We start from the raw sequence: 26,525 nt of genomic DNA on the forward strand, positions 1-26,525 counted from the left end.
CATAGTGTGATTTCATGAAGAAAGATGAACACAGTGCTAGTCATAAAATGATAATTTCAAGTCAGGGTGGAAACACCAGCAATATGCTAAAACATCTTTCTACACAACATAGGCCTAAATTCCAAGAATTCCATGTATTTGACACTCATCACATCTGTAACTGAAGGTTAATAACCTATGTTATAGTAATATTAACGCCAAGCAGGCAGGATTAGCAGGTTTTGTCAACTCAGAAAATCTAAATGAAAATGATTGCTGTACAAATATTATCTCATATCCATTGTTGATGATGACAGACTGTTGCTATTGTTTTTCAGAGGGAAACAGTAAAACAGTTGCTTTGACCGGAAAACCTGTGTAAGCCTACTTTTTATGCACACAGTAAATAGATCAGGAATCAATTAAAATGAGATTTGTGATGAATAATCATCAGTAATGTGGATATAATGAGTGGGTAAAGGAAAGTATGAGAACAAGTAGAACAGCCTGGTAAGATCAGAAAATGACTTCACTTCACTGTAATGCAGCCTTTAAAACCAGGAAAAGAAAACACTTATGACAAATGAAATCACAGTATAATGATATCCAAAATCTAGGATATATAGTCTCATATTGCGATAATAATATGATATAGATATACTGCCCAGCTTTACTCAAATCTAAACTAAAGTCTGTGATGCCCACTTAATTGACGCAGGCTGTTTCAACTGTTCTGATATATGTAAAAAACAAACAAGCTACTGAACACTTGGTGCTTCCTTCTCCAGGTTCCAGTAATTTAAGTTGATGCCAGAACACTCTCGAGCAGGTCAAGGCTCAGGAACAAGGTCCAGTCATCTCTAAACAAAAAAGAAATTAACCTCCTGTCTTTGATGACTTGACCCCAGAACACCACTCCCCCAAGTGTCCACATGTCCCTAGTTTGCAAGGGAGGAGGGCATGAGTTAAGCATTTCCCTGTGTGTTTTGGGAGCTGGCCTACTTTCTGTTTGTGTATTGTCTCTGTGTGTCTGCGCTTCTGTTTTAGTTCCCTTGGTAAAGGCCCACAGGCTCTGTTGTTTTCTCTGAGGCAGCATTCAGTCCAGACTCTACAGGTTTGGTATAAATGCTGGTGAAAACCTCTCCTTTATGTAGCATGGGATAGTATTTTGTTTTGTGCAGTCTTCTGCTAGATTTACATTCTTTGTATCGGGGGGATAAGTGTATTCTCTGTGCAGATGAATGCTGCCATTAAGCAGCGTGCAGGGCTTCAGATGGAACTCAGCTGAAAGACGGGCTTGTGGTGGTTACATAAGTCTGTCTGCGCTGTGTCATTGTGCTGCTGTGATGAGCCAGGCCTTGGCCAACAGTGGAAATGGCCTCAATAACCAGCAGCAAATAGGCATTTTGAACTCATATTACATTTACTATGCCATACACACATATCAATAGCTGTAACCAATAGATGTGTCTCATACTTCATCTACATAGTTTTCTACTGCTTTAATGACCACATCAGCACTACAAACACTATACTTTAAATGAAAGGAAGACACCACATTGGTCAAATTTGTAGTTGTAACTTGGGTAGCAAGTAGCCTAGCTTAGCACAAAGACTGGAAGAACGGGGAGACAGCTACCCTACCTTTGTTACAGGTCCATTCAGATCCAAAGCAGTTCCTTGCTGTATGTGTAGTTAATGTCTATTCATAGTAAAGAAAAAGCAGGTTATTCTCAAATACATGGATAGCTAGATAGCTGGTTGTCAGATATGTATTCTTCCTCCTTTGATGGAGGATAGTTGTTTTCTACGCATCCAGTCTTTGCCCTTAGGGTCCTGACACACCGGGCTGACAGTCGGCTGTCGGTCAATGTCAGAGCCACCAGTGAGTGTTTGTGGCCCTAGTTGTTGCGATGCGTCCTGCACCGTTGACACTAGTTGGTCCTTGTCTGCGGCATTTTGGCAAATTGAGTGTGTAAAATCAGCAGCACAGGAGATAAATCACTCGGCTGAACTGGCTGCTCAGTTATGTGAATCGGTGCACAAGAAGAGAAATAGAAAGAGATAGGGAAAACACCTTGAGGCTGTTGTTGTAGTAACCATGATTTCACCCATTTAGTGCAGTTTCTCCCTATTTTTCACCTCTTCACAAGAGACATTTGATACTTTTTATCAGACATATTCTTGATTACAAGTGGCTATATTAGCAAATGTGGGTTATTATGTTTATAGTGTGTATATTTTCTGGTTTCTTTCCTCTATGACAGTAAACTGAATAAGTTTAGGTTGTGGCCAAAACAAGACATTTGAGAACGTCATCCTGGGCATGGGATACACTGATCAACATTTCTCACAATTCTTTGACATTTTGAATGACAAATTAATAATAATAATCAAAAGGTTAATCAACGAAGAAAATAATCATTAATTGCAGCCCTAAATAAGCCTCATAGCTTCAGATGTGGTAACACTATACCAGCTCCGTATCTCCTACGTTGGTCAAAAGACACACCTTCAAGTTAGAGATTAAGATGTTTATTTGTGGTCCCATCAGAACAATGGAGATTGTGGCAAACAAACAAACTTTCTCCTTACTGTGAAATTACTGTAATACCCAGATTTGTTATCTCAGTACACTTAGCATGTGTTCAAAATGATATCAGCTCACAATGGTAATGGATACCATGTGCCGGTCTGTGACTACACACCAGTCTGAATTTATTTGTATGCCAACATACACACGATAAAACACGCAAAGAAGAAATAAAAAACAACAGCATGTTGATATGGTTAAGAAAAAGCTTATTTAAGGGAACAAACCAACAACAAACAATGTAAACTACATGCAATGACCTCTATTTGTCCCTGTGTGTTTCTCTGCAGTGGAGGGTGAAGGTCAAGGTCGCATTCTCCAGCGGTTTCCTGAGAAAGACTGGGAGGACAGCCCGTTCCCACAAGGCATAGAGCTGGTAAGTCAACACTTACAGACATGTCCCAGTGTAGCTTAGTGGCTACAGACACTTAACCCATTTAAGGTTAGGGGTTCAAGTCCCTGGGCAGCTAAATGGTTAGAGCAAGACATCTAGGGTTTGATGCATTCGTCTCGCTCTGAACTGGATGAGAGGTATTTTTATGGTAATGGTTGAACTTCACTATTAACTCTTAAATATCCTGCCTCCATTACATATTTCACTCACAAGTGTTTGATGACCACATTTGAGGGATCACTGCAAAAAATGTGTGTATATCGGTCGATATATTGGTATCAGAATTTTTTACTCCCTAATATCAGTGATGGCATCAACCCCAAAAGTCAGTCGGACTCTACCTTTTGTGCTCTACTTTTTGTGCCTTTAATCAAACTGGGTCTTAGAGGAAGAAGAAGAAGGAAAGCATATTTTTCTTACACCAACAAGTGAGGAAAGATGAACTTGAGGACCACAATGAACCAATTTAACCCCAATGGTCTGATAAAACCTGAGTTGTGACTGACAGGGTGGAAAATTTTAACTGACAGGGGTATTTCAGGATTGCTATGTCATCTCTTCTTTCTCTTTATGACTCAGAGACCTCAGTACCACTATGAAGCAAACCTTTGTTCTTACCATATTACTTTTAAGGATCTAAAAGTAGCAAAACAATCAGTCTGTTGCTTGTTCTGTCCAACAGTTTGGTGAAGTGTAATTGACATTGTGTCGGCTTTAGAACGAAGTGTTAAAGAATATATAAATATGTAATCAAAAATAGTTTTGCTCAGAAGAAACCAAAATAAATGCTATGTCATGGAGAATGGATTTTAAGGAGATGGACTCAAGAAATGGACTGTATGTTCAGAAACTGAGCAGGATGGAGGAGGTGACTTATTATACTTTGCCATTTCCTGCAAGTGCTTTACAAATAAATATATTATAATGTCATTGCAGTGATGGGCCTTTACAGTGAAACTGAAAGTGTCGACAATAAGACATGACTTTTTGTTTTGTAGCTTAATTCTAATCCTATATTCTAATAAACATGTAATTGTCTCTGCACAGAGTTCCATCTCTAATATCGATGCAGGTTAGTCATCAGGCCTGTTGATAGTCTCACATAGCCATGATATACGGTGCAGCCAGATCTTTGACCTTCTCTACAGCACTGTGTCAGTGCAGGAGAAAGATCTGGCTGCACCGTTTGTCATTCTGGTATAGGGGAAACACGCCCTGGCTTGTTTGTGTGTGTTGGGTTGGGGGACTCAAGCTGCCAGTTTGATAATGTTTGTGTCATTAGCAACCAGGTTAGGGTAACTTGACATTTTCAGCGTGTAGGCTGCTAGCGTGGAGATTATTGCTGTTATTTCCCGTAGCAACAGAGACTTTGAAAATGGTAACACGCAGAAGGGAAGGAAAACGCTGACTGAAATAGTAGCGAATGGCAGACTTATACCAACACTGTAAGTCCGATGAGTCAGACTGGCTCTGCTGAGTGTTCATGGATTCACAGGTAGAGCCCGACCGACAGTCATTTTATCACTCACACGTTTTTGGGGGCATGCCACATGCTGTTAATATTGACTTTCTAGTGTTTGCTCACCACAGTGAACAGTGAACACTGCCACAGCATTGATTATGCCGTTAACATTTCATGTTTTGCAAGAAAGTATTTGAAAAAAGACGTACTGTAACGTCAGTTACAGTACTTCTTTTCTAACGTCAGTTTCTAATGTGATTAGAAATGAGAGCAGAATATACTTCCACCTTTTTTCACATGGTTCAGTCAGAGTTTTGGTGGCGTCGTCATATTATAAAAGCAGACGGAAATTTTTCAAAACCTGTTTTGTTGCGTTAATGATAGCCCTGCCCAGGATGAATCACCCTGAGGTGCTGAAAGAACATGTGACTTACTGCTATCTGATATGTCACCCAGTTTGGTACGTACACTAATCTTTCCATTATTATTTTTTTTTTATTCCCTTCTTTCCCATCAACCCATGTCCCCGTTTGCCTCTGGCCCTAAATTTGCCGTCACCTTTCACCTCCTTCACTTCTTCCACCTCCTCTCTAGTTCTGTCAGCCCAGCGGTTGGCAGCTAGTTCCTGAGCGACAGCCTGCCTCCTTCTTTGTAGCGGTTTTGACTGACATCAACTCAGAGCGTCACTCCTGTGCCTGCTTTACCTTCTGGGAGGGCCTGGACAACTCACAGGTGAGACAGATGTCACCTGTTCAATGTCTTGATTGTTGTTGGTGCAACAATGATGACATGATCCCTCACTGGTGTCCCATCTAGACCGCAGGACCGGTGCTACGCTGTGTGGCTACTTTTGCAAAGTGGTTATGTGACATCTAAGAAATTACTTAAACTGAAGAAAACATCCTGAGAGCCACACATATTTTGAAAATGGTCTTTGCCTAAGCACACTACATAATATTCGGTGCAGTAAATGTGTTTTACAAACTATTAAGAGCCATATCAAGATGCTATTTGTGCATTCATAGGAAGTAGGAGTAACTTTTTGTGGCATGTGTTTAATACAGGTGTGCATCTATAACTGTGTGCATCTGTAACATCTATACTTTGGAGTGTTTGTCTCAGTCTGATGTGACTGCAGTTATACATCTTCTTTTCTGTGTTCAGCTGCAGAAGGCCAAGCCAAGCGAGGTTGATGAGGTGGATGAGGAGCCTGCTGTCGTCCAATCAGCTCAGATCTTCGCCCCCAAGAGCCTGGTGCTGGTGTCCCGACTGGACTACACCGATGTATTCAGGGTACGACACACACCCCAATTCGGAATATGCTTCCTTTTCTGCATTGATAGATTTTCTAACACAATATTGATCATACACATATATATTGTTCTACTAAAATGAATGTTGCGACATTGTTTTTCTTTTGAGATAAACAGGTATTTAATAGAAATAGCATAATGATAAAAACTATGACCTATAGATATTGTGTTATAACTGTCTCTGTCTGGCCTTGTGGCATGTTGACCTTTGACCTCTGTGTCCCTCCCTCTTGATTGAACAGAACTGTCTAGGTCTGATCTACACCGTCCATGTAGATGGCCTGCCTGTCCCTTTGGAAACAGTTATTGGAAATCTCCTCACCTGTGTCATCCCAATTGCTGGAGGCTCCCAGGTAACTACTGACCATCATCTCTTTCTCACACAGACACCTGCACAAACTACACTGCCCTCCAAAGGCAAAAGTCAGAGATCATGATGTGATGTCATATAGATTAAAGCATAGTCTTGCTTCTTATGCTCCAGCTCTTTGGCTTTGCTGGGTGGTAACACTCCTTATGTTACCCCACACCTTGCTCAGCAGTGTAGCTTATTCAGGCAGTAAGCAGTATAGAGAGGTAGAGCTTGGCACATCCTGCACGTAAAGCACATCTAGCTCTGACTGCTGGCGTTGCTAAACATGCATCCATGTTAGCCTGGTGCAACAGAGAAATGTTGTTGGAGAGGTTTTGACCTTGTTTCATGTATATACTGTATGTATGCGTGTTAATTAGAATATGCACATGCAGAAGGGCCCATAATGTGACTGTACATTTCTTTGTGCATGCATAATTGAATCATTTATGGATTACTATCTACAGAGAGTCATGAGGTTCTAAATGCCACTAATCTTCTTCATAGAGCTGGTTTTACAGTAGATCTCTGTCCCTGGGGGGTGGGGGGTGGGGGCTCAGCTCATGTAAACACACTTTAGTGTTGATCTTTTAACATCATTTCAGTTCAATTGTATTGTTATGGGCTTACTGGGAGACATTAATTCCAAAGCTTTGCGAAACATAGCCCTCTTTGTGGATGATCAGCGGCACTTAACAGATGTAGACGGAATCATTCCAATTTGCAAGCAGTGTTGGCCATGGACGAGAACAACAGTGCTTTCATTTATAGTCAGATAAACAAAACAAACATGTTTGTGATTTCGAGTTAATTTCAACAGTTTATTTCTCATTACATTTTCTGGATTTATGTTGTTGTTTGTGTATGTTTGTCTTTTTTTGTTACTATTTTACTCATTATTTATTATATTTTGTAAGAACCATGTTTTTTCTTTATCTCCCCTCAAGAAAAAAAAATGGCTTTTTTCTGTTTTTTCAATCATTTTTGTGCGTATAAAGTAAAAAGGTGTAATTTCAATGTTATTACACTTACTCATGCACATGGTGCACATACGGTAGGAAGTGTCTATTTTCTCTAAATGCACATCAGCTGAACCCTCTCGCTGTGGTTTCCAGATGTTATAACCCATGTGTGTCATTTTTGTGCACTCTACTGTACACTGGTTCCTCTGTGTTACAGATAAATGAGTCCCCAGTTTGTAGTTTAGAAAAGGTTCCACAGGCCTGTGACTGGTTCCTGGCCTGTCTCCAGGTAACTTTACCGTTCTGCAAGCTTCACCAATCAACAACCAGCTCGATGTTATTGATTCTGTTAATCAAACAGACCGAAGTTGTTTTCTTTTCTTTAAGGAATGTGTTCCTTCTTGCACTCATTTCAAATCATGTGTGATTGATGGTGCTTGAGCTCTTTTTGACCTGCTTTTTTGTGTGTTTTGTGATCAAACAGGATCATGTTAATCATTTCAAACATTTCCTTTCTTTTATTCTTCTGTTACATTTGTTATCAACTTTATTTGTTGCAGCCATTAAGCATTTTGGAACATTGATTATTTGTTTCCTCAGTTTCTCAGCAGCCACACAAACACATTCAAAGCCGTTGCTGTGCAGGTCGTAGTTCAGTTGCTTGGTGACCATATGGGATGGCAGATGGCCTCCTACCGGGCAGCACAGCGTCTGAATGAGAGAATCAGATCTAATCGGTATTAACACACATGTAGACCCAAACAGCAGAGGCTAATGCTTAGCTCTCCTCACACACTAACACACATCTGAAAACACAAACATACCAAACTTAAAGCTTAGTCCTTTATCATCCTCTATCATGCTGATGGATTCTGACTAAAATTATACCAATGGTTTCATTATAGAGCTGGATAATACCCAGAACGCAATGTAAAGTTAAGACTTAGTAGTACATTTACACACACTGTTTGTCTCACTCTGACAAACACCCATATACAGTAATGCACATAGCTCCTTGAGGCTCTTACAAATGAGTTTGTACTGCTGCTACCCAGCCAAGCACAAACAGTTCTGTTCTTCCGACTCAAGAGGAAGATAGGCCACTTGGTAAAGAGTAACACACACTTACACACATTCCTAGAACTGTTAAATCACACAGGACTCTTCTATCAGCCACACTAAATGTCTATCATTACCACAGAGTGTGTCTCTTAAAGTCAGCCTCTATTCAAACACACACAACAGAACGACTCCAGCAATGTGACACAGAAATCATCCCTGCCATTAGACATATTGTTGTCGCAACACTGTCACACACCAAACAGACAATCTTCTAACCTTGTGCAAAGCTCTCATGAGACTGGTATTTTATATATTTGTAAGTGTGTGTTGGTGAAATAGTTAGCATTACCTACTTATACAGGTTAGAGTACCAGTAATACTTGCGTCTGGTATGTTGACATTGCATAATACATTTTTATTGTTGCATGATCAGCCACACAGATTTAAATCAAAACAAGTTGCACATCACTAAAAATGTTAAAATAATAGCCTATTGTGATGTATAATGTAAGTGTTGGGCAGTGCTTTCTAAACAATAACACTGGCATAACATGGTAAAAAAGGTCATAGCGTCCCTGTTATGAGATGGATGATCTCATCGTCTGCTAAGAGGTTTACCTGCTCCTGGTCCTTGTTGTCTCCCTAACTTACCGACATTTTTGGTTGCTGTTCTTCTTCAGCGAGTTCAATACTCACTGCTGCTAGCTGCTTCTTAAATCCCCCAGTGGTGGATCCCACACATAACACTTTATCAACATGGTTCGCCTGCTCAATCTTTTAACACAGACATCGATTTGATTCGATTTGGCACCGGTACTACCTCCACTGCCGAATCAGAGGCAGATCAATAATGCACCGTCATTCTGTCTTTGCACCTTTTTTTTTTACAGAACAGGAAGGCGGAATAACAATGAAACATTCCTAACTTGCAGAGGCTGTGTTAAAGGAGCTATTGGTTATTCCTCATCCTTAAAGTCCTTTTTCTTGTCACATTAAATGTTATGATTGTAAACTGCATTTGCACAGTTAGAGAATGAAAAGCTTGAAAGGCATAGCAACAGTAACTAAGAGCTGTGTTACATGCTCTAATAATGGGGCAGGTTGTCAGTGACTGAAACAGGTCTGAGGTGCTGCCATGTAATGCTGGGCTGCCTTTTTATTTAGAGAGAACTGTCCACATTTATCTTAAACGATGTAATTGTTTCAGTGCACTGCTGTACGTCTTGTGAAATAACTAAACACATTTTACAAGTGAGTGACTGGGACAGGTTGACCTGCAGGATGTTACAACACTTAAGTCATTTATACAACCCTAATGTGAAGTGAACTACAGGCTGTTGGCCTGAAGTGAGAAATGGTGAATTACAGCAGCAGAGCAGTAGGGTGGCCTTGTGGTCAGGAAGACCATCCTTAACACCGAGAAGTGACAAGCCACTGAGTTTTATCCTTTCTCGTCACAATCTGTACACGACACTGACCCATCACCTGTGTGTATATTTGGTAGTGTCAGATGACTTGTATTTATTATGGAAGAGAGTCAAGTGCTCATCTTACCACCCATTAGTGATTGAGCTGTTACAGGAACATGTTTTAATCTGTCTCTATTATGAATTCATGTGACACAGGGAATTTTAGTCCATGTTTCTGGAAACTGTCTGTCACCCTGCCAAGTGCTGCTGTCAGTATTTGATTTAGGAGCAACAAATCAGAACTTTAAGGCATAACCCCCACCTCAAACTGAAAGTTGCACAAGTTGCTGTAGGCCATGGCCACTCTCTGCTAGTTATGACGCGTTTGTTCTCACGTAGCCCTTGAACTTGAGTTTTCCCCTTTACCTCTTGCCATTGCAGTGTGTCAATGAGTTTGAGGTAGGAAGGTGATTTGAGGACAGGATCGCTGCAGTTTCAGTTTGAGTAACTTAAAAACGGTCATATCTTGTTGGATTAACCAGAATATGGTCAGATATTTTCAGTTTTGAAATGAAAGTTGTGATTCAAGTGCAATTTCAAAACCATATGCGGATGTAGGAGTTCTTGTAGCTTATTGAACAACTTCCTTTAGATCCCCATTTTAATATTGTGCTCTTTGAGGCTCATCCTTGAGTGTGTGTTAGGGCTGCATGATATTGGAGAAACTGACATTGCCATATTTTGGTTTTCTGCGATATATATACTGCAATATGAAAAAAATACAGGACTTTTTAGCAGTTAACTTGAGTAGCTCAATAGAGGCTATGCACGTGATGTCACAGTATGCGGAAGTCAGCATGGTCACAACCCCATAGTCTCAGAAAGAGCACTGAATGGCAACATTGTCAATATTTATTTAAGTGCTGCAATCTTAATGTTCAGCTTACATGCTGCAAAAACACAAGAAACACATCTAACATGTGAAAGAACTGAATTAAGTTGCCACACTTGACACTGCACATGCTGCAATGAGACTACTGCGCATGTGTACACTGTGATGTCGATACTGAAACGATATATTGTGCAGCCCTAGTATGTGTGAGACCTACAATGAACTGCACTGGTTAAAGAAATGTCATCTGCATACTGCATACCATCTATTACTATTGCATATATTCCTGTTATATATGAGGTGTGTTTATTTGGAGTTTGGACTAAAGTGACGTAATGAATCACCTGTTGTGCTGCTGAATGCTAAAGGATCGCTTCACTTTGTTTTGCACGTGTCTCTCATATCTGATGTTGCACTCATCTTTTATTTTTCACAGCAGTCATCTTGCAGTTCATGTTTATGATGTTCTCGTTTGTGCAGCTTACTTGTTTTGCCATGCTGTCATTACTGTCATATTGTTGTCAAGTGTGGGCATTCTGTGCCCTCACTCCTGTTGTTTCTAACCTGTGTCTTATCCTGCGGGGTGTGTGTGTGTGTGTGTGCGTGCGTGCGTGTGTGCGTGCGTGTGTCTCTGCTGGGTGCTTGTGTAGCCGGGCCAAGAGGAGAGAGAGGAGAGTTTGGTACGCCAACCTGACTTCATTCTCCCCTCGCCACCAATCAGTTCTGAGCTTTCCAGCTGCCTTTTCTCCACCCATTTCTCTCAGCCAATCCACGCACACCTCCTGTGGCAGGAGAACCAATCAAAATGCTTTGATACAGACTCAATATGTGACCCACAACTGATCATTCATTTCACATTAAGTACACATTTGCTACAAGCCTCTCAACTTCACAATACCAAGTATTTTGCCTTAAATTCTGGTGTTTTATCCATGTAACCACTGCAGTTCTGTTGAGGATCTGAAATTGAAACTACAACAGAAGGAACACTTTCAGATCACTGTGAATACATCCGTCAAGATAGATTCGTAGAACTACTGCAGTGTAATGAGGATGAACAAGACAAAGTCATTTATGTATTTTTATAGATTTAGATAATTGTATAAGTAAGATATGTCCCAGCAACCTGGAGTTCTTTTTCATAACTGGCTGGTACAATGTGGTCCATCCCACTGATGATATCTGCCTGCCCAGGACACTGTTCTGACATTTCCTTGGTCCCCTGGTTCAAAGAGTGCATTCCTGTAAAAACCACACAGCTTCAATGTAGCATCCTCATAACTGGTCTAACTGAATCGCCATGGCTGAAAGGCAACAGCCTCTCCTGTTTGTTAAAGCTAAAATGTTGACAAAGTTAGTGCGGACAAAGAAATTAAAGCTATGGTTTAAACATAATTCTGATTTTTGCAGAAGTACAATGTTTCAATCCCAAATTGGCTCTTTGTCAGGTATAAGGGTATCGAAAGCAAGTTTGATGCCTCTGAGAGATATCACTTTTAAGAGAGTATTTTGAGATTTGAGAGTTCTTGGTTTGCACACAAAATAACACTGTTGGACAAGAACCTGCTGAGAACATGTGCCTATTATTAGTAACAGTAACAGTAAACATGTCACAAATGCTTTATAACATACTACAATGTAGCTTTATGCAGCTGTAAGGATGTTTTAGGTCTTTATTAACTTATTTGTCAGTAATTGTAAGTTCACATATGAACACATTTTATATTCATTCATTTTGTGTTTATACGGCAGCCTCCACATCTGGGTATCTCACAGAGGAGTTATACTTATTGACAAATACATTAATAAACATTTACATCTGCTTACAACTCCTTGAGAGTGTGTTAAAACCTTTATTACTGCCTATATACTGCTTAGTAATGTTGAATCAGGGTCTAAGAGGAAAATGTTGCCCCCAGTGATTAAAACTATTGACTTTGTGTTGGTACCTCCTCAGGTAGTTTACTACTCCAGTAAGCATTAGAGGCCTGTAGGCTTCTCCCTATGAGACATCATTTAGAACAGTGATGAAGATGCTACATCATTGCTATGTGGTTATAAATTAAAATGATGTAGACCTCAGGGCCTATCAGAATTCAGTATTTTCTTCAACCATGTAAATCAACATTTTGCATATCTGCCCTTATTATCAAACCTCATCAACCAAACAATGAATTTAAATCACGTGATGATCAGATGTTGGATCACAGTATTGAATCACTAACGGCTCGCCTATGGTTGCTGATGCTACTGCTGCTGCTGTATAGAGCATGAAAATAATGCTGCACCTTTCCCTCCCAGCTAACCCAGTACACACACAGCTTTACTGACTGGGGTACATTTGAAAAACTTACAGTTGCTTATTCAAACTGGTTTGTGAAGCTTTAAAGCCCTCTGGCAAGATTAAATACACCTTGGGTGTCTGCTGTTACATCATAGTCCAGGTGTTGATACAAGTGCTTTCATGTCATTTTGCTTTCCCAAAAGGTCACAGCATTGTGATTCTGTGAGAAAATAACTGGATTTTCATCTTGGCCATAGTTGTGTAGCCCAAATGAACAAGTACATATAATGAGTACTATATGTTTCATGTACATCAAAAAATGATGTCCCCAAAGTATTCTGTGTTCAGTAGTCATGTGATCTTGCCTGAAATGCTGTAACTGTATTGATTTATCTTTTTGCAGTCTAAATCAAACCTCTTTCCACTCCCGAATACGCTTGTTATCCAAACCACACATAAATCAATATTTATTGGCTCTGTCTGGAGCACAGTAGACTTCCTGTTTTACAAATTCAATTCGGTTATCTGTAATTAGACTTCGTTATTAGACACAGTGTAGTGATTATCATAAATCTTGAATATCCAGTGGAAAACAGTTTCTTTTCTGCTAAAACCTCTTGAAGAAAGACACCTTGTACATATCAGATAAGTGTGTCCACAGTGTCAAATGTTGCAGAATTTAATCTCTCAACAAATGATTCGTAAAGATTCACCCAGTCAATCTCCCTTCCCTTTGTGCTCACATTAGTCTGCAGTGGAAAAACGCCCGCGCATGACACCTGCCATGTGTGCTGGGAATTCTCTCTCCCACAAAGGCTCATTGACACGGTGGTGCCGGTGTTGTTTTGCAGTAAGGTCGTTGGCATGGAGTCCTGCCAAGCTCCATTCACGTCCTGATCAGCTGGAATGGCTTGTGTTTTATTTGTGATGTACCTGCTAAGCTTCTGGGATTCTCCATCTCTCTGTGGCTGACTCACGCTGCTCTGTGGACACTGATTAAACCACGCTGTCACAGCCTGATTTTCTGAGAAACTGCATTCGTTCATTGGTTTTTCTCACCTCCCTCTTCAATCTTTCTGTTCTCTCCTTCTCTCTCTTAATCTATAGAGGACTATAACGTTAGGTGCTGGCGACCGGCAAGTTATCCAAACCCCCATCGATGACTCACTTCCTGTCAGTGGCAGCACTGTGGCTCAGCTCTTCAGACAGCTTGGTATGGCCCATCACTCTATGGGGTTCATTCTACACCTGTCCCGTTTCCAAATAGCATTTTATGTGAATTTAACTCATGGTTTTGCTAAATGTTGATAAATGCAATGAAACAGTCAAAGTTAGTCAAATATATTCTATAGCTACAGATTTTTTACCCATAAGATCAGTTTTGTTAGTCATACTTGAGTTAAAGTAAAGATATCGTGTAAAATATCAATTTGGTAAAAGTGGAAGTCACCCATATGAATAGTACTTAAGTAAATGTCCTTAAGTATCTGATTTTAAATGTTCTAAGTATCCAAAGTACAAGTCAAAGTAAATTATACATACATTTACATATAGATGTATGTGCAGAATAGAAAAAATAATTTCAAAGCATGCTACTTTGGCCATGGTGCAAAAATACAATGTTTGCCTCGAGTATTTGGTAGAGTGGCGATATAAAGTAGCAGAAAATGTAAATACTCAAAGTACATGTACCTCAAAATTGTACTTAAAAGTATAGAACTCATTAGAGTAAATGTACTTAGTTACATTTCATCACTGTATAAGATATAGCAGATTTTAACACGATATAATTGTGTAATATGTGTTATTGTTTGATTTTCCAGTGCTATACTTGAACAATCTAGAAATGATTGAAAACGTTTTTTATCATTCTAAAGAATTTTCAGAAGTGCATAGAAAACCTGTTACTTGCCCTATCAGTAGTGGAGGAATTGAAACCTGTATCAAAACCTCTGAATGTCTTGTTTCAGTCTCAGTCACAGCAGATTTTATTTTTAGATCATTAGTAGAACGGATAACTAATTTAAATTTTCTTGTGGTAGAACATATGGTTATGAATTTGGTCTCTGACTTGGACTCTGTGTGATGCCTCGTCTGTACTCTCTTCTTCCTCAGGTATAGTGAACGTCTTGTATCTGTTCTGTGCTGCCCTGACGGAACATAAGATCCTGTTCCTGTCCAGCAGCTACCAGAGACTAACAGATGCCTGCCGAGGGTTGCTGGCCATCATGTTCCCCCTAAAATACAGGTGTGATTCCACTCCTCAGTCTCTCCATGCTGTCATTTTAGATCTTTCTCTGGGTATTCACTTTCTTGACAGGTCACTTTTGACTAATATTAAATGGATAAATCAAAGTAAATTATGGATATAGTTCTAACAGCAGATGTGTTAAATCTCTTCCTGTGTGTGTCCCCTTCAGCTTCACCTTCGTTCCCATCCTGCCAGGGAAACTACTAGAGGTCCTCAGCACCCCCACACCCTTCATCATTGGCGTCAATTCATTCTTTCGATCGGAGACGCAAGAATTGGTGAGTTGTCGTCACTACAATACAACAGAATGATGCTACTGTATATACAAAAGATGCCAGAGACAATCAAATATTTACACATAAAGCTAAAATGACGCAGGGAGTTTGTTGTCTCTCATGAGCCCAAAGCTTGAGGTTATCCTCTTTTTTGGCAAGTCATGGTACCCCATTAAAGTTATATCATGCAGATTTGAAGTGCATTTTTGCAGAGGACAAAGAGTTTGCTGCACAGATCAGTCATGTACTTTAAAAACAAGGTTGGGGGGGATTTCTTTCACTGCCAGTATGGACAGGAAGAGCATCCAGTAACTCTTGAAAATGTATGTATGAACCTGTAAATATTGTTTTAAGATGGAAATGAAAAATGTGACCTTACCTTTAAGTCTGTATGTGTAATCTAAGTGTAAAACTGATGACGACCAAACTGCTCCGACCACAGTACTTTACAGTATCAGTACTCTATACAAATGTTTAAGACAGCTTCTTTAAAGAATGTTAGATCTTGATATTTCCTGACCAAGGCCCACCTTGTCCCTAACTAGCCACCATAGTTGTTTTATGGGAGTTGGTTCGTCCTGAAGGAGGAAATAAAAAAGCTTTTGAACAGAAAACAACAGAGGATGCAGTCTGAAGCAGCAGAAAATATTGGCACCACATAGCCAGCTGGAGGACAAAGTGCCAACTACACACAGCCCACTCCATCAACGATAAACAAACAAACCAGTATCATTAAAAAACCCAGCATGCACCGCGTGGAAGATGAGACTTTGCAGGAACACCTGCTGCCAGTTTGCAGCTGTGGGAGAGAAATGCGATATAAGAAAAGCAACCTTAGTGTTAAAAGTTGAATGTGTTGTTCCTTAGTTTAATAAACCTGCTCCCAAAAAGGACCAGAGGAGGAACCCCTACTGTGTCAGCTACTCTGACATGGAGTTTTGATTATGAGAATGTTTAATGTAAACTCTCACTGACCCAATAAGCAATGGTTCATCTGTCTTTTAATAAACTGCCAGCTGGTTACTTACTACCTGCATACCTTTGTAGGTTCTAATACAATAGTCTTCACAAACCTGGCCAAGAATTATACCAATATAAATGACAATAATTACAGCCTAGATGTCATGATCGAAGGAAATAATTAGCTGCTGTCTTATTAAAGCCTGATGAGAGTGTAATAACGATCCTTTTGGACATGTCTGACCGTATGCTGCTGCATGCACCGCCCTGATGGAGCCATTGTGTCACATCACAACGGAGCACTGTATTTGGTACAGTAGTCACACGCCCATTATCAGTGTTAGAGTAGTGGTCAGGGTCAGAGGTCAGAGGTTATTGTTTGGGCAGCTGTCTGCAGGGAAATGTGAATGTGTGTTTTGTTGTTTGATATTGCGCTTCCTGTAATGAGCAGCTGTTGAAGGAGAAGACTGTCTGTCTCGACTGTAATCAGCTCATGTCTAGTGCTGCTGTACTTTTATCAACCGTGTCAGAGGCAGACATGAAAAGCGTGTTTATGTGTGTTTTCAGTTGGACGTGATCATCGCCGACCTGGATGGAGGCACGGTGACCATCCCTGAGTGCGTCCACATCTCCCTCCTGCCTGAACCGATCCTTCAGCAGACCCAGACTGCTCTGTCCATGGTAAGAGCCACAGCCCAAAGCCTGAACACACCCTAATACACACCACTACTGAGGGCTAGGGAATCTCATTAACATCCAGTGGGTGGTTTCTACCAAGCAATAAATTCCCCACTGGTGCTTTATGGGCTAAGATGCCAGGAAGCTCTTTAAGGTTTGTTTTTCTCCTGTTACTTTGGATGACTGCTTTTAAGTTTCATTTTTACTCTGGTGAAGTATTTTTTTTCTTTTTTAATTTAAATGGTGGTTTTATTTTTGTTTTAGCTCACACTGGTATTTTTAACACACACCAAGAGAAGTTTAGTGCAATGAAGCAGATATAAATTAGATCCTCCCAAGGCAGCTCGTCTGTTTCATTCACCTGCCACATACAACATGTGTATTGATTGATGACTGATTGATTACTTGTTTTTCTTCTACAAAATGTCAGAATATGGTGAGAAATATCAATCATAAGCCCGCAACCCAAAGATACACACAGTTTACTGTCATAGTGGAGTAAATAACCCAGAAAAAGTACATTTAAGACTGTTCATTTTGTTTTCACTTTAAAATAATGACTCCAACCGATTAATAGAGTATCAGTTGGCAAATAAAGTTAAAGGGGCTCTGTGGAACTTCTGTGTTGTGCTGGAAGCCAGTCATTAGTTGATGTTAGCGTACTCCATTTCTAAAGTAACATTAGAAGCTCTTGCTCTCTGTTAGCAGAGCGGAGAGAGGCACTGAGACAAGGCACTCAAGAACATGCATTAAGTCACACCCTCCCTTGTCTCTCTTGGTTGTCCATACGAGCCTGTTTGTTGAAGTTGTTTAATGCTGCTGGACTGTGGATTTCTTTGTGAAGGACTCGAGTCAGATTTTCCACGGCAGTCCATAGGATGTGACTTTGTGCATGTTCTTGAGTGCCTCATCTCAGTGCCTCTTTCTGCTCCACTGACAGAGAGCAAGAGTAGCTAATGTTGGTTTAGAAATGGAATCACTAACATAAACTAACCCAGTCGTTAGTTTCTCTCTTCCAGCACAACACAGAAGATCCACAGAGCCCCTTTAATAGTTGACACCTAAATGATTAATTGATGTCCCTTATTGTGTTCAGGGCTGAATCACTCATTAAGAAAGACATGTCGTTACCTTCTCTTTAATTTATTTCCATACATTTTTCCATACATTTTGGTTGTGTTTTTTGGAGTTTAGTTTCATTTTATTTGGAGCTTGTTGTGATGATGCTGCCAACTCTGATGCAATTATAACCATATCACCCTCACAAACAAAGTAATGCATGCCCTGTCAAGTACTATTCCAGCACTCCACTATTGTGTTCATATCAAGCACTTCAAATAATGCCATCTTGCATTAAGCACTTTAGCCTCTTCCAGTACTCCAGTGCCAGCTACTTCTGAGAAATGACTTTTATCTCTTTACGTGTGTAAACAAATGATTTCCCAGCTTCCTTATTCTCTTACTGACATCTGCAGAATGAGTGAATTCCTTTCCCGCTTCCCAGTAGGATTTGTGTTTTATAATGTGTCAGGAATGTGAATCACAAAACAACATTTGCACGAACTGTGTTTTGATTGCAGGCACGTGGAAAACGTAATGAGGAATGATGGTTAAACAGAATATATTTTTACACGCTTGTCTGGAACTTTGTCATGTTTGATTAAATGTCTCAGATACATGCCTGTCACATGCTCAGTTTCAGGGATCTGACAGCTCACGTGCTGCAGAGTCATAAACTACTACTGAAAACAGTGTTTAAACCACCCAAGTGTGTGTTTTACTGAATTATACAGAGCTCATAAGAAGTATTTATTCCCTGGAACTTGTTCAGGTTTTATTGTTTTACTGTGTTGAATAACAGCGGCTGTCATTTGGATTTATGACACTTGTAACCGAAAAACAAGACCAGTAGTCTACAGCCATGCAGGAGACTCTTTGTGGTTGTGTGTGAGTTCATAAAATACATGACATTGCTTTGGATAAATCAGTGGTTCCTAGATGTTCTGGCTTGTGAGCCCTTATAAGAAAGCAGTGCTTAGTTGGGGCCCCTCGTCATGTTTCAGATGTCTTTTGTTCTTTGCAGACACCGAAGAGACATTTCCCCATTTTAAACTTATCACATGGTTTCATTTCAAGAATTGTTTGTGACCCAAGGAGGTCAGATGATTCAGTAGTTCTTTATAAAGCAATGATTAGAGAAATTTCCCAAAAATTGAGGTTTGTTGCAGGTGATAACCCTTTGGAATCACAAGCTACAACATCAGAGTGTACCAATATATTATGTAATATGTAAGCAAAAGACAAAATATGTATGCAAAGACAAGTAGGATTTTAAATGCAGGACTTTTAGTGGTAATAGAGTATTTTCACATGGATGAATTGGTACTTTAACTTAAGTACTTCTTCCACCACTGTTGCTCTTCATCAGGCTTGTGAAATGACACATAAGCCTTTTCACAAACCAGATGAAGAGCAACTTATTTTGAATCTTAAAATTAAGATTTAATGACAAACATTGTTAATCCATCTCTGTGACGTGGCTTCTTCCAGTTCTCTTGATGGCAGCGAGTCAGTGGTGGGAAAATCCTCCCGATGTGTGTTCTGATGCCAAGTCATCCTGGATGGTCTGTTTACTGTTGTGATTGCAGTCACGTATAAGACATGATGATAAACTTTATTAGATTATTGTCTTTGATGAGTTTCTGGTAAATTTTTGATAGACTTGCCATAAACCAGATGGTGGCTTTCCCTCTGCTGGCTGCACAGAGTTTTTGAAGATGTGATGTCACTGAGACCGAGGGCAGGATGTGTTTATTTGGTAGAGGCTGGAGCTGATGTGTCTCAACGCAGATATGCCAAGTTTGTATTTGGATGCTGTGAGGAGCCTAAATTTTGGGAATCCATCATACTCTTCCCACGGACCCTCACAGTATTTGTAATATAAGAAATGTGTTACCAAAATAGAAGCTGAAGATACAGTCTCCCTCTGCAGACGTCAAGTAAAACTTTGCAGTTGGATGATATTCTGCATGGTCTGCATAAAAGAGCTGCACATTTTATTTTATGTCACAGTTTCTGCCTCGACACAAGTAATTAACAACATCTAAACAATTACGGTATTGTGACATTACCCAGAAGTGTTGCTTTTTTATAACCAGGCTCTAGAAAAATGTGTGTAGCACGATCTTTATGACACGGGGGTCGATCTTTGAATAATAGTCGGATAGCTTTTTTTTTTTTTTTTTCTTGCAATGTCCATCCCAACTGTTTACGTACGTACCTGCCTGCCTGCACTCTGGTGGCTGTGCACTCATTGCACAGAGTCTTCCACAGGGCTAGGTAGATGTATTGTGAAAGCTATTAGACAGCAAGTGGCACAAGAATGGCAGAGAAAGTGCAGCCAAATTTCCCCAACACTAACATAACAGCCTGACAGCAGTGAGTACTAACAATGACATTATGGTAATGTTAGATGTTTTCTTACATGTGAGTGAGACAGGAAGTACTTGGATACAGCTAGCGATGACAATGATGTGCTGCGCTGAAAGTACACAGCCATTGAGCCTGTCGTTCAGCAGCTAACTCAGTAGTACAAAGCACACAGACAGTGAGCCAAAGGACTGTGCTGCTGTGGCATTAACAGCCTCGTTCAGCAGCTAACCCAGTGTGCACAAAGCACACACCAATAGCAGTGAACAATAATTGCCGTGCCAGTTAACCTTTTTGGATCGAGGTACGTTTGTGACGGCTATTTTGCTTGTTGTTTATATGATTGAAGCATTTAACAGTGTTGTTTATTCTTGTATTTATTAGACAGAAAAGAGAGAGAGTTGAGTGACTTGGATACTTTCAAAGTTAGTTGCTCTTCCTGGTTTCTACCATCTTTACCAATCCCCAAAAAAGGGAATTAAAAGTGATATTAAATTCCTACTTGTGGATGAATTTGAAAAGGCTTCAGTTGTTCTCCTCAGCTTTGTCTCTCCATCCACAGGAAGCCAATGAAAGATTCAGCCTGGATACATTTAAAAATTTCATTCCTCAAACCAAAACAACATCTTTGTCATAATTCATTTTACCATCTGTCATCATCTTTTGTTATGCTGGATCAATAGTTTATGTTCTGAGAATCCTTCAGACGACAATCTGCTTCATTGTATGAGTCATTATTACTGTCTCTACCTCTGCCTTCCTGCAGTCACTCACTCTGCCCTCTTATCTAACACACAGACACACAAGACAAAGTCATAACATTTACTAGTGCACACCCTTGTGATGTGCTTCTTTTATCTTAATTATACTCTTTTAATTGTTTTATTATCTTAAGTTGTATCTATGCTGATGTCCTTTGTTTCTTGCAACAAAAAAGTAGCTAATTAAAAGTGTGAATCAAGGTGACTTAGCGCAAGGAAATCAACCACAGACCCATTTGATGTAATTTTGTTCCATGGATCTGATAAGAATGTTGTTTTGTGTTTGTAATTGCTTCATGTTAAGAGAGATGACAGTGGTCAGATTGAACCTTGTCTTACATACAGTTTACCCCAAAGGAATCCTGTTCCTACCAACATCTGTGTGTCAAAGTGTCCCCAAGCAAAACACTGACCCTGGACCCACTGACTGGGTGGCTGCTAAATGCCTAAGATGACAAGGCTCAAAATAAACTGAGCTAATAAAAAATGAAAGTGTTTTTATGGTGTCATCCCACATGTTTTTGTGTTTTTGTCGCTGGTTGCTCTGTGTGCTTTATGGCTTACAACCTGGAGACTCTTGTGTATCATGGTTTTTGCTCTGCAGTAATGAATTTAGAGGTGGAAAACAGTGAAATAGAAGTTCACTGGGTTATAGGCCTGAGTCAGGCCGCAGAGCTGTGTGTACAGACACAGATTTTTGCTTAAGTTGAGCAGGTTCTGGCTAATGAACTAATGACCCAGACAGACCCCAAAGTGTATTAGCCGGTCAGATCAGCTCACATAGGAAGGACTGACCTCCCTCATTGAAACAAGACACAAGGAAAGATCACTGCAGAGCTGGAAAACTGATCAGGTGGTTTGTGTAGCAGGTCTGTGTTTTTATTAATTTGAATTGTCAGAAATATTCCCTGAGAAAGGAAGAAGCTGCTTTGGGTGAAGGTTACAGGAACGATGATGGTGTAGATTGTTGGGCAGCAACGTGAAGCGGGGCTTAGCTGCTATGCTCTCATTACAGTTAGCTGGATGAATTTTCATGAAATGGCCTGATTCTGAGGGCTGTTTCCAAGGTAGTATGTGTTGATGGTAATTTGGGCTCTGGATACTGGTACTGGATACTTGCAGCTGCTACTATGTGTCTCCACACTGACAAACAAAGAGTTTATTTCAAATGATTTTATTTCCTTAAAGCTGCACAAAAACAAAAACACTTTTCTACTAACTGTTGACCTTAAAGTGACTGAAGATTTGTCTCAGGACTTGACTCAGTTACCAAGAACAATGAACAGAACAAACCCAGGTTAATGGTGATTTCATTTTTGTTGTAGGTTTTGGATCCAGAGCTGGAAATTGCTGATCATGCCTTCCCTCCTCTCTCCACGCAACCCTCTGCACTCAAAATCCAGGTAAGAAAAACGCCACTGAGCTCTGAAAGGTCTCAAAATTACATTGAGGTTTTAATAATGTTTAAGTCTCTTGACTATATTTCTTGTGAGAAATTAACCTAATGAAAAAGTGTTTTATTTGCTCCTGCCCTCTTTGTACAGCACTTTTCCTAAATGTAGCCAGTAACTTCAACACAATGACACATTCTGGGCGCAGCATTAAGCTCAAGAGACTTTTTGATAGACAGCTGAATGAATCACTGCACTCTAAGAAGTCACCAAAGTAAGCTGTTGGTAGAGCCAAATTGCTCATACCCTCAACCAAAAATGATGTCTAAAGTGGTCAGAATTAATCCAAAGCCTGTGTTCTCTGCTGCTCCGAGAGGCCTGATGTCTTACAGTAATGTAGTAGTTTTAAAAAGCCAAAAATGTATCTGGATTAAATCTGCATTCTATCTCCAGGATAATTGAAGTTCTCCAGACTCTGTGTCCAGTTCGGTTCCTCATTCCATTAGTCCTTCAGTTTTGTGTGTGTGTGTGTGTGTGTGTGTGTGTGTGTGTGTGTGTGTGTGTGTGTGTGTGTGTGTGTGTGTGTGTGTTGGCTTCAACTTGACTGCTGTGTGTGTTTCAGGATAAGGAGATCCGGGCGGTCTTCCTGTGGCTGTTTGCTCGGCTCTTCCAGGGCTATCGCTGGTGTTTACACATCATCCGCATTCACCCAGAGCCAGTGATCCGCTTCCACAAGGTGTGTGAACAATACTGCCCATGATTACAACTCTGACCAATCATCTCTGTGTTCTAAAGAGAACAAGTCAGGAGCCAGGAGAGCGGCCATCATTGTTTATGCTGAGTTTCCTGAACGAGGATCAGATTAGTGTAACACGTGTTTCCACAGGCTGCCTTCCTGGGTCAGAGGGCGCTGACAGAGGACGACTTCCTCATGAAGGTGTTGGATGGTATGGCATTTGCAGGCTTCGTGTCAGAGAGAGGGCCTCCTTACAGAGCCACTGACCTGTTTGATGACGTGAGTCTGTCAGCACACTGCACCACTAAATGTTTTGGGATAGTGTTGATTTTTTTTTTCATTTACAAATCAGAACTGTGCCCCAAACATTATTGTCCAAATTCTGAATTTCTGCTCCAGTCCCATGATGTAAATGAAAAAGTGACAGTCAGAATGAATCAAAACGACGATGGCGTGTGTTCAAAATCTCCATTTACTGCTCACTTTAGTGTAAACTATAGTGTGTAATGTTATATAGGGCAGTGGTCCTCAAACTTTTTCACATCAAGCTTCTTAACTGATGCAAATTAGACCACGACCCCCATCTGATAAGAATTTTGCTTTTAAATGTTTTATGACAGAAATTGTATGGAAACCAGAATAGTCATACAATCTGTCATAGTTTTACTTATGTACAGAATTATAATGAAAATTAATTATTCCTATTTTTGCTGGGACCCCCTAGAACCCTCTCAAGGACTCCTGAGGTCTCCACTTTTAGACGCACAGCCATTGAGGCCCATAACTTAAATTCACCAGAATTGGCTGAGTTGGCCTTCATGAATTTATGAAAAGAGACCACAGTAAGACTAGTTTCCACATTTGACTTTGACTCAGCTGCCAAGGGCTGGTGACACTATCTGAAAATAAATGTCTTTATATATTTATTTTTTGTTTTGTGTAGAAGGGATCCAGTAGTCTGCAAAAATAATAAACAAGTAGATTTCAAAGGGTGCCCTGAGTTTCTCCCCAAAGGACGTTGTGCGCTTCCTTCAGTGCATTCCCTTTCTCATTAAACATTCGTAAAGCTGACTTTTCTTTTCAATGTGCTGATTTTTGGAACACATGTTTATGAAAGATTAATCGTCACTGTTAAACTCTGGGTAATTGTTAAAGTCGAAACAACGATGCTGAAATTTAAGGTAAACTTGCTTCTTTGTCCTGTGTCCACAGCTGGTGGCCAATCATGTGGAGCGGATACGACAAGAGGAGGCCTGTCCACACAAAGTCATGAACCATGTCAAGGAGCTGGCGGAGCAGCTCTTCAAAAATGTACGTTGTCTCATGAAATTGACAAGGAATACCTATTAGTCAAGCTGTATTCTGCTGTTTTCCTGTCAGCCCTGTTATGTCCTCTTTCTTTCTCAAGTTTTCTCTTGTGAGACTCTGTGCTCCTTCACTTTTTTCGCCTAGTGTATGTCTTATGTCTCTCTTGTAGCTTTGTTTTTATTCTGTTGCTTCTTTATTTTCCGTCTCTCACCAGTTTTCCTTTTTGTCCCCTCTTTACTCTTCCCTTCCTCTAGGAGAATCCTTACCCCGCTGTGGCAATGCACAAAGTCACACGACCGTCAGAAAACAGCCAGAACAATGCACACAATCAGAAGCCTTTTCCTGGGCTGGATGACGTCGCAGTTCAGCTCTTTATCGACCACGCTGCCGCCAAGCTCAAGACTGCACCTCCTGTAGTCAAGGCGGAGCTCAAGAGCATGGTGCCATCTGGGCCCCCACTGGGTGAGCTGAGGGGAGGAATAAATGGCTGAAACTGTGTTGATGTCAATTGGTAATGTGGTAGATATAGAGTCTTAAGAATGTTTGGATCAGATTAATTACAAAAGAGATCAAGTAATGTGGAGCAGTAAACACCAGAAAAGGAAAGGTATAAACACTTGACTAAAGTTCAGCCTCTCCACTTGTACCCCAAACTTCCTGCGTGAACTTTAACAGACAGCCTGTCTCACAGTGTGTGTTTAATGAGGTTGAGTTTGGTGCTGCAGTGATGAATGAGCGTCTGATCACTGCTCCCCACCTCCACAGGAGACATCGTGGACAGGAATGGCAACGTAATGGCTAACAGCGCCCGCAGGCTGGAGGTGGTCAGGAACTGCATCACGTACATCTTTGAGAACAAGATGCTGGAGGCCAAGAAGGTAAGAGTGATCTATTTCTGCATGAGCAGACTGACTGAGGAGAGTTTAGTGAACTCTATCACAAAACACTGAATACCAACAAGCAGAAACAAAACCCTCTTCATTGGTTCTAAACTTTTAAGTGTCTTGTCCCTCCTATTTCTTTTCAAAGGTGTTATTTGCCCTCATTTTTAGTTGTTGGTCTAATGTTTGTGAAGCAGTCGTGTTTGTGACTCAGCTGTTGTTGTTGTTTCTATGTTCTCTCTCCAGTTAATGCCAGCTGTATTGCGGGCGTTGAAGGGTCGGGCAGCCCGGATTTGTCTGACCCAGGAGCTCAATCAGCACGTCCTGCAGAACCGGGCAGTGCTGGACGACCAGCAGTTTGACTACATTGTCCGAATGATGAACTGCACCCTACAGGTGAGCCTGCAAATACAGGAATATCACTATAATCAATATTATAGCCAAACAATTTGAGATACACAGTAGTTATTAGTAAAATTGAACATCTGAACTAAATTTAATGGCAATCCATTGGGTGGCTCTTGCGATATTTCAGTGGTAGACCAACCAACATTGTCATCCTTCAGGTGACACTGCTAGCATGGCTAAAAAAGATAAAAGAAGAAATTACTTTGACTTGTTTTTTGACTGCAGGGGAAAATAATTTTGAATATCTAACATGCTTGTTACAGCTTTACAAATATGTTTAAAGCATGATCCCCCTGGATTATATATTTTGAATACAGTTCAGTTTTATGGTTTCAAGTTGTCACATCATTAATTGCTTATCTGTTCTTGTTCAGGACTGCTCACATATAGATGAACACGGTATTGCAGCTGCGCTCCTTCCACTGGTCACAGCCTTCTGCAGAGTAAGTTTATAACCAGCATCACCAAAGTCTCTCCACATTGGCTTAATTAAGCCTTAGTAAGAACCCATTTAAAGGTCCCATATTACTTACCTTACTTTAATTTTGGGTGTCCACCAGAATATGTTAAAATGCTTTGATATTCAAAAAACACATTATTTTTCTCATACTGTCCATTGCTGCAGCACCTCTATTCGCCCTCTGTCTGAATGCTCCGTTTTAGTGCCTGTCTCTTTAAGGCCCCCACCTCCAAAAAGTCCAGTTTGCTCTCATTGGTCAGTTCTCACAGCCCGCGTTAGCTCTGT

The 26,525-nt window shown here is 40.4% G+C and overlaps 1 protein-coding gene across 3 annotated transcripts in view; it reads left to right on the top strand.

The window, feature by feature from the left end:
* The window catches only part of sbf1 (SET binding factor 1), a 67,465-nt gene that overhangs the window by 22,705 nt on the left and 18,235 nt on the right, over window positions 1–26,525 (top strand). For 2 of the 3 annotated variants that reach the window (XM_073480327.1, XM_073480329.1), the window contains exons 2-18: window positions 2,863–2,948; window positions 5,023–5,160; window positions 5,593–5,721; window positions 5,984–6,094; window positions 11,069–11,098; window positions 13,810–13,915; window positions 14,818–14,950; window positions 15,123–15,231; window positions 16,756–16,869; window positions 22,382–22,459; window positions 23,070–23,183; window positions 23,334–23,462; window positions 24,396–24,494; window positions 24,746–24,953; window positions 25,257–25,369; window positions 25,619–25,768; window positions 26,155–26,223. In XM_073480327.1, the coding sequence (XP_073336428.1) occupies window positions 2,863–2,948; window positions 5,023–5,160; window positions 5,593–5,721; window positions 5,984–6,094; window positions 11,069–11,098; window positions 13,810–13,915; window positions 14,818–14,950; window positions 15,123–15,231; window positions 16,756–16,869; window positions 22,382–22,459; window positions 23,070–23,183; window positions 23,334–23,462; window positions 24,396–24,494; window positions 24,746–24,953; window positions 25,257–25,369; window positions 25,619–25,768; window positions 26,155–26,223 (1,916 nt within the window). The remainder of the gene's footprint in view (window positions 1–2,862; window positions 2,949–5,022; window positions 5,161–5,592; window positions 5,722–5,983; window positions 6,095–11,068; window positions 11,099–13,809; window positions 13,916–14,817; window positions 14,951–15,122; window positions 15,232–16,755; window positions 16,870–22,381; window positions 22,460–23,069; window positions 23,184–23,333; window positions 23,463–24,395; window positions 24,495–24,745; window positions 24,954–25,256; window positions 25,370–25,618; window positions 25,769–26,154; window positions 26,224–26,525) is intronic. The other variant, XM_073480328.1, reaches the window with a different exon arrangement.

This window comes from Pagrus major, chromosome 14, assembly GCF_040436345.1.
Source record: "Pagrus major chromosome 14, Pma_NU_1.0".
NCBI classification, from domain to species: Eukaryota; Metazoa; Chordata; class Actinopteri; order Spariformes; family Sparidae; genus Pagrus; species Pagrus major.